Here is a 9,464-nt window from a genome sequence, read left to right as displayed (position 1 = left end):
GTACTTTCTGTCTCAGACTCTGTGGTATCTTTTATCATTTCACTGTTCAAATATTTTGATTGAAAAGACAAGTATGCAAACTTTGCTTGAACTTGAATCAGTTAAAAAGACAAAATGAATGCCAGACACATAATCTTTTTAAAAACAAAGAATTGATTATACTTCATTGTTTGATGTATTAGAATAATCAACTTAAGTTCTTTTTGATAGAGTTACTATTCACTTTCATTTAATTAAGAAAGTTGGTTAGGGCAGAATCTCTCTCTCTCGCTCTCTCTCTCTCTCTCTCTCTCTCTCTCGATTGGTTGTATTGTTTAACATCCAATTCGAGAAATTTACACTCATATTGATACGCCACCGTATGCTAGTGAAGGGCTTCAATTTTAGACCTATACTCGGCACTCTGGACCATTGATCAGTGAGGGTTCTTTATCGTGCCAGCGTCTACCGTGACACGAGGCTTACGTTTTGAATTTGCCCATTACTACATTAAGCAGGGTCATATCCGAAAGTCCCGTGATTTCACTTCCAATGCCGAGGGATGGCGAAGGAACAATCAATACCTATGTTTACGTCTTAGGTTTGACGCGGCGCCGCGAACGAGAATCGAACCTAGGCCTTCTGATCACGAAGCTTACTTACCTCTATTGTTTTATTTGTCCATGACATTTAATTGTTTTTAAAATATCATTTCTGAAGCATGAATTTTAAAAAATTATAAGTAGTATTTAAATACACATTTGTATCCTTTTTAAAAGTACATAATCATGGTAATGGGGTTATCTAAAGATTAAAACTGTTCTGAATACGTTTAAACAAAATTTTGAAATATAAATTTTTTTAAAAAAAAAAATCAACAATTTCTTGATTTTAGATTATATTCTTTAAAAAATGGAAAAAAAAATACTTTTCAGCTGGGGACAATGGACAGAGAATGACTTCGAAATTCGAAATATGCGTGTTCTTTGGTATTTATGTATACGTAATTGAAAGAAACCCTAATAACCAAAACTGGAGAGGGCGGATTTGTCAGCAAATAAAATTTTATCAACAGAATTTGTGTATTCAAAGCTTAAAACGTGATGAAATTATAACTTAAACGACATTTCATGAATAAATGTGAGGCACCTTCAGAAAAACAAATAGGAAACAAAATAAGGAATAATGATAATCACAATTATCACTATCCTACATACTCCTATTTTTTTTTTATCTCTGAACACTGCTAATGTAGTAATGAAATCCACATTATTCAAATGTAAATTTTGATTTTATGCCCCGATATTGTAACAAACAGATTTTGGTCTGTCTGCCCGTCTGTTCCTATGTCTATCCGCAAAAAAATAAACTTTGACTACAACTACCAGGGATTGTATGCTTAACATAACGCTAACATGAACTCTTAAAAAGGGTGTCATTTTCATCTTTATGACTTGCTACATTCCTGTACGCTTTTGTCCGCCATGTTTCTTCAATTTCGCCATATTTATTTGATTTTTTGCAACCTGTACCTGCTTTATAAAACCTGGTGTATTTGTTTTACTTGAGTGATTTTCTAGCCTGGCTGTCGACATGTACACATCTCCGATAGCATAGTTTTTAGAAGTCAATAAACTGACCAAATACATGTTTGAAAAGTAAAAATCGAACAAAACTGGAACAATACTGAGAAGTAATTTTTTTTATAATGCATATGCTGCAATGCATGAAAACACTAACACGGAATACATTTATGTAGTATTGATCATGTACAGAAAAAGCCCTTTGGATTATGCATGCATGGATGCCGAGAAAACGTATCGAACGCAGTGATAAACACTTTACCTCAATACTGCTATCGTTACATACATGCACATGTCGAAAGATATATCCTTTTAATTTACTTTTATTGCAATATGCATCTCAGAAGTCATGTATTCCAGTGATTTCTCAACATTAAAGAAATCGTCACTACATAGCACTTGGACACGTGTGGTCCATTCCGATCACTTTATTTGGTTACGGGAAATTTCAAAGATGGAAATCTCACTGATATGTTGGTTGATTAAAAAGATATGCAAATATTGTTTTTCCAAAAATGATTATTACTTTTGTCTGTAAATGTTGTAAATAAAATTGATGAACATGGCTTAACTACATCAATTTTTTTATACAACACGAGATTTTCCTGTGAAAAGGGGGTGGATTAACAAAACCTGCATAACATTCTTCTAAAAATAATTTAAACGAACGTCTGAAACAGGTCGGATTTCTTTACGACCAATTATTTCAAATGAATACTGTGTACCGTCTTTAATTTTTTTAAAAATAAGGATGTATTATAACTTGATTTAAAGTTATCTATAATTATATACACAATAAACAAGTTTGATTCTGTGGTACATGAATGATCAAAATAGAATTGATTGTGAAATCATTTAATTTCTATAAAATACTTGATTCTGATTGGATAAAAATTCTTTAGATAACTGCATCAATAGAATCTAGAGTTCGCTTGCACTAAGCAGCCGGGACTACTTTGGCAGTCTTTACATGTATATTCCCGCTTCAAGATTACCTTTTGAACGAATAATTAAATACTATTACTTTAATAAATATTTCCCTTAATTTCGGAACCTGTCCGTTACGTTCCTGACTTACTAGTATTTTCTACTTCTGTTTCTTCTTTTTGAATTATCCCCCTTTACTAAACAAATCAAATCGTCTTCATAACAACAGTACAGTTTTGGGAAAGAAGGAAAGAAATCGGAATACTTTTGTTTAATGTTTGACTTTGAGATATCTGGTATGAACAATGGGACTCTGAGGAAATGTTTTATGTACCAAAGCGGGGAAAACCGTTAATCTGTTTAAACTTGGGAAACAAATGATCGAGAAAAACGACACAGCATAAATGAGGACGGAATTCTTATAAATCTGAACCAGTCGGCAGCAGACCTTTTGAGGTCTTATAGCATTGACAGGTTGTGATTCGTTTTTTTATGTTCGGTTTTGTATGGCAAGTCAAACGTTGCAAAATTCGATCTTTTCCATTTGTATTGTAAAATTTTCCATTTGTATTGTATAATTTTTATTTGTATTCTATAATTTTCCATTTGTATTGTATAATTTTTATATGTATTCTACAATTTTCCATTTGTTTTGTATAATTTTTCATTTGTACTGTATAATTTTCATTTGCATTGTATAATTTTCCATTTGTATTATATAATTTTTCATTTGCATTGTATAATTTTTCATTTGCATTGTGTATTTTTCATTTATATTGTAAACAAATCATTTGTATTGTATAAATTTTCATTTGCATTGTATCCGAGGGATTGTTTATTTTGGTTTGTTACGAAGGATTTCATTGGTTTAATCTACTAATATTTCGGATTTGGTAATACCCGAGATATAAGTTCCGGGAAGTTTACACATGTTATCCGGTCTGAGCACAAGATGAAACACACACTTAAAGCTTGGTTTAATGGTGGCTTATAGGTCCTTAATGGTGGTTTAATGGTTGTCTTTAAGGCACCATTAAGTCACCATTAAGCACCTTTAAGTAACATTTACACCACCATTAAGTTACCATTAAGCCATCTCAAAGTCCTTAATTGGTGCTTAAATGTAGCTTAATGGTAGCTTAATGGTGGCTTACAGGTCCTTAATGGTAGCTTTTAGACAACCATTAAGTCACCATTAAGCTACCATTAAGCAAGACTTACAGGTGCTTAATGTCCAAACTCCATTAAGCTACCATTAAGCTACCATTAAGCCACCATTAATCCACCATTACGCAGTCGATATTACTGTTTTTATGGGTGAAAAATTATTATTATAGTGATTTGTCATCACAAATTATTCATGTCGAGTTCACACATATCTTCAGAAAACGAAGTTTAAAATTAAAAAAAAAGAAAAAAGCACACACGGGGCGCGAACTCATGACCCTTCGTATAGGTAGCAGTCACCTTAACCATTAGGCCTACGCCGCTCTTACGATGTAGAGGAAAATATCAGACATTTATTTTGCACAAAGTTGGTTTTTATTTTGTTGAACGTTTCCAAAGTCTTGAATTGATTTATTAATCAAACTATAAACAGTTTTATTTATGGGTCTTTTTAAAAGGCTTATATCACATTAATATTTCTAAACCGTTGAGTTCGGCTTTTAAATTGTAATGAATTCTTCGCTCTGTTATTCGAAGATTTATACATGTCATTAAATCATGATTGAAATTAAATTAGTTTTAAATAAAACAAAAAAATCTATCATCGGGAAAGACAGATGAATTTTGTTTTAAATAATAAAATATTCTGCGGATATAACGGATTTTGTGTCTAAAATTTAGACCTAGTGACAATCCTCCTTTACGAGTTACCTGGTTATGTTTACAAAGACTTTTTTTGGAATATCATATTCATTTAAAATTCTTTTTGTATCATAATGGGTATCAAAATAATTGTCCTTTTACAATGAATCATAATTTTTAATTTATTACATGTTTGCGTTAAATTTAAATTTTGTTAAAATAATTGATCATCAAATTTCTGTTTTTTATGCATAGTTTCCTGTTTGTTGACCGGGGACAGTGGACACCTAATTAAGGTCTATTTATGGCACGCCAAATTCACAAAAATGAGATAAACCTAGTTTCACATTTGATAAACTAGTTTTATCGACTGTAAACTATAGTTTACAAACCGTAAACTATAGTTAACGATTCGTTAAGTATAGTTTTCATCTGTAAACCTATATTTAACGGTTGTTAACTATAGTTTACGAATGATAATCTAAGTTTATCTGTCTGTAATAAGCGTTAACAATAGATTTTGTTGATAAACATATATTCACGTTTGTAAACAATAGTTTACAATCGTAAACTATAGTTAAGAGTTGTTAATCATAGTTTCACAAATCGTGAAACTATATTTATCAGATCGTGAACTATAGTTAACGGTTTGTAAACTATAGTTTACAAATCGTGAAACTGTATTTATTAGATAATCTATGTTTTGCAATCGCAAATGATAGTTTTCAGTGTTAAGTATAGTTTACGGTTGTGAAACATAGATTATCGCGTTAACTATAGTTTACAGATGTAAAATATAGATTAACGTTGTTAACTATAGTTTACAGTCCGTAAACTATAGTTTACAAACGATAAACCTAGTTTATCGATTGTGAAACTATGATTTGCTCATTTTTGTGAATTTGGCGTGCCGTATCTATTGTCTAACCACGCGGTATACTGTACACTGTTAATCTTACCCCGTTTCCCAATGTGTATAGATGTCATGTTTAATCTGATCGGCTGATCTTCTGAAAATCGATTTTGAAATAACAATCATTGAAGAAAAAATAGTGAATTAATTCATTCAAATTATTCATGATGTAAAAGGCAAACTTTGAAAACTAAACATTTTATACCTGTGGCCCCAGCCCGTGCCCTCTCCAAAAAAAAAAAAACAACACAAATTCATGAGAATATGACTTTATATTCCTGGGAATTCTGTAGCGGAAGATGTTGCTTTTAACACATGAAATAAAAATACCATCTCTCTTTCTTTTTTTCTTTTTTAAAGTAATTATTATATATTTTGTGTTCATGGAAACAGATAATTTTAAGAACAAAATGATTTTCGGTATTGAAAAATTAAGATATTTCACAGGGGTTGTCCCCGGGCGTGTAATAACATAATTATTTATTTTTTCTAAAACAAAAATCATATACACAAATATTAAAAACAACGTATGTAATAACTGTTTATTTTTTTTAATAAAAGCGTAGGCGGTAATAAGATAAAACGTCTTTTTTATTGTTACTGTAAATGATTAAAAAAAATTATTGAAACCGGGAGCAAGCCCCTGTGGCTTTTAGCTAACTTTATTCTTAGTGCCCGAGATTTTGCATGTTGACAGAAAAGTTATATAAAAGTGACGATCGAGACAAATTTATAGATCACAAAAAAATAGATTTTGTGTAAATGACATTGAAATAACTTAAAACGTTAGATCAAAGATTCGATATAAGATGCGTAAAAGTTTATTGAGGTTTAGCCATTAAGTCACCATTAAGCTCGGCTTAAAGGTGGCTTAATGGTAGCTTAATGAAATTTGGACATTAAGCACCTGTAAGTTGCAGCTTAATGGTGGCTTAATGGTGGCTTAACCCTTATCCTGCCGAGAAAGTTTTGGCTTATCAGCACAGCTGCTGCCGCGAAAGTTCAGTGTAAACAAAACAGTCAAAGATAATGCAGACAGCACTTTCTTATCTGCCTGTATTATCTTTATTTTCCCAGTTACTTATATACAACCTGTAGAAAACTTGTAGAGCATAAATTGATCTTTCAATTCATATAATTTTTATTTATAAAATCTCTGTATTTTTAAGATTATATACATATTTAAATACAAATTTGATAAAAATATATGCAATAAATGTGTTTATAAATAAATAAAGCTATGAAAAACAACACTTATTTGTGTATGTACAATCAAATTATAATAAATTCATTACATATAATTAGAATTATAATGTTTTTAAACTTAAAAAGTCTTTATCACAGTCATTTTGAGTCAAAATAAAAGCACCAGTAAGGTAACATGATTGTAATGTTTATAAACATTGGATTTAAAAGATAGATCCTTACTTTTATTTGTCTAATATTCCATTCCACATTCAAGATTAATTTCAATCAGAATCGGAACTTTCTTGTGGAGTGAATTTATATTTTTTTAAGGTATGGTAACGCTCGAAACAATTTGGCAAACAAAGTGGTACAGAGCATTGTCGACATTCAAATGTTGTTTGTTTTCTTTTGTTTCCTTGTCTCTCATTTACAGGTAAATTGCATACTATGCAATCACGCATCGGATTCTTTCTTTTTGCTCCTTCCTTAGGTTTAATATTTTGGATAAAATGTCTGCCAGTAAGTCTATCTATATTTTCGGATTTTCTGCCACCTCTGGATGGGCGTGGGGCATTTGGTGCTGATTCTAAAAGCGATTTTACAAGTTTTACTCTAAAGTCAAGATGAGATTTTTTCTTGATATTTCCACCATATTTTCTGTAAAGAATGTAGGCATTCACTAGGAGAAGATTAAAGAGATGAAGAAATAATTTTTTCCACCATTTTACACACTTTCTGAGAACTTCATAATATTGCACAATCTGATCATTGAGATCAACACCTCCCATTTTTTGTATGTATTCCACAATACATTTCGGTTTCAAAATTGGTTCTTGTGTCCTGCGGTCAACTTTGTCGGTAACCACTAATTTTGCTTCATGAATCGTAGTTAGCATATGGATGTCCCGTTTGTCGTGAAATTTGACAGCAAGTAGATTTTTTTTTCGCCGAAACACACCCTCCCCTTGCTTCATCTTACGAAGGGAGGAAAATATTTTTGGAACATTTTTCCTGTTAGAACGAAGGGTCCCACAAGCATAGGTATCTAGCAGATCTAATTCCTCATAAAGTTCTGGAGATGTATAATAATTGTCCATGTAAACATGGTGTCCCTTTGACAAAAGTCCTGTCATAGATAATAAGCCTAATACTATCTTAGAGGTCATAGTAAGGTCTCCGTAGTGATCGGTAGGTCCTTGGCCATTGTCAACTTCAGTTTCTAGAGTGTCAACAGCTGCAACACAATCTGTTTCCCCATGGTAAACGTCAAATCCTAAACAATATCCCGAGGAGGCCTCACATACTTGATACAATTTTATACCAAATTTGTTTGGTTTGTTTGGGTTGTAAACCCGGAAATGTACACGTCCTTTGAATGGGCAGGTCCCCTCATCAAAACTAAGGTCCCTTTCGGGATCATATTTTGTGAAGTTTGTTTTCATCATTGAAAGAAAAGGACGAACCTTGTATAATCTGTCATATCCTACGTCTCCACGATTTGGCGCCACGCTGTTATCTGCCAGATGTAACATAGACAAAATCAGTATGAATCTGTTTTTTGACATATATTTACTAAACAATGGGGTATTGAGAATTTCATCAGTTGACCAATAGTCTCCAAGGTCATTTTTCCTAGTGATCCCCATCGAAATTATCAAAGCAAAGAATACTTTGACCTCATCAAGTGTCAGGTCTTTCCAATCATGGAAGCGGCTGTTTGGTTTTAGAGTTTCTTTTGCAATATTTTGTTCTGCATATAGGTTAGTTTCTGTCACAATTTTTTGCCAAAACTCACTGTCAAAGAGAAGATAGAAAAAGTCTAATGGAGTTGGATTCTCAGGTAAATCACATGTAAGACCAACATGGGAATCAAATGGCATCAACAAAGGGGGATTGTCATTCCTCTCCCATCCCCATGCTGAATCCTCTGTGTTTTCTTTGTCCCCTCTACACTGTTCCATTTCTAATTCCTGCACAATATGGGCTTCCCGTAAGATTTGTTCAACCTCAGCATCACTATCCTCCTCATCAATTGATTCTTCATCTGAACTTCCATCCAAAATTCTATCTAATACTTCATCTAAATTGAGACCACGCGCATTTCTGTCAGCCATTTTTGCAACTTTCTTTGTTTTGATACTTCACTCATTTTGCCCCAGATTCCTCATCTAACATCACTGATTGGGTCAGTATTTTTATAAAACTAATTTCATTGGTCTGTATTTTTGTTACTTTTATTCATGAATCTTACTACAGTGCTTAAAATAACCTGGAATGTAGCATCATATGAGGAAACCCCCCAAAACGACCTGAGGTCGCGATTGGCAGCAGCTGTACTGATAAGCCATCACGACTCTGGGTCGCGATTGGCAGGATAAGGGTTAAAGGAGTTAACTTCTTTAAGCACCATTAAGCTAACATTAAGCGATTGCTTAAAGGTGGTCTTTCGTCTTGTGGAGCATAGACTGGCTTGTCTGTCTGATCCTCGATATACAGACAGGTGACCAGTAATGTAAAGGGCCGCGCTCACTGGCTATCAATTATAACGGCTGATGTCTCTGCAATCTGTCGCATAGGCGTCGGAAGTTGGTTTTACAATAGGAAAAGTTCAACATTGAAAGGGATTACCCATAGAGTGGTCAAAACCTACAACCCCAAGATTTACTATGTAAATCCACGATTCTTTTATGCCACAACAGTCATAAACCGGGGGATCTTAGCCCCCCCCCCCCCACTTTTTTTGCAAAATATTACAAAATTATGGCCCGTGAAATTTTTTTTTACCTTTTTTTTAGTTCGCCCTCCGCCCCCACCCAACCCCACTTTTGATTAGCCCCCCCCCCCCCCCACTTTCAATTTGCTTCCGACGCCGATACTGTGATCTGTTTTTTGTTTCCCCGAGACGGAAACCAAAACAGATCACAGCATGGGCGTCGGAAGCAAATTGAAAGTGGGGGGGGGGGGTAATCGAAAGAGGGGGGCTAAACCAACCAAAAAAAGGTAAACAGGCACTCTCATGGGCGTCGGAACCGGGGGGGGGGGGGGCTTTGTAACAAACTAAAATA

At 33.5% G+C, this 9,464-nt stretch overlaps 1 protein-coding gene across 1 annotated transcript; it reads right to left on the bottom strand.

The window, feature by feature from the left end:
* Positions 1–6,680: 6,680 nt before the first annotated feature.
* On the bottom strand, positions 6,681–8,513 carry LOC134276402 (piggyBac transposable element-derived protein 4-like). The gene has a single exon (XM_062758661.1). The coding sequence runs from the start codon at positions 8,511–8,513 to the stop codon at positions 6,681–6,683; it is 1,833 nt and encodes a 610-aa protein (XP_062614645.1).
* Positions 8,514–9,464: the final 951 nt, after the last annotated feature.

This window comes from Saccostrea cucullata, unplaced genomic scaffold (genome assembly GCF_032062105.1).
Source record: "Saccostrea cucullata isolate Sc308-1 unplaced genomic scaffold, CSIRO_AGI_Scuc_v1 ctg6967, whole genome shotgun sequence".
Lineage (NCBI taxonomy): Eukaryota > Metazoa > Mollusca > Bivalvia > Ostreida > Ostreidae > Saccostrea > Saccostrea cuccullata.
Note: the sequence above shows the minus strand (reverse complement) of the source record. Positions and strands in the feature narration are given on the sequence as shown.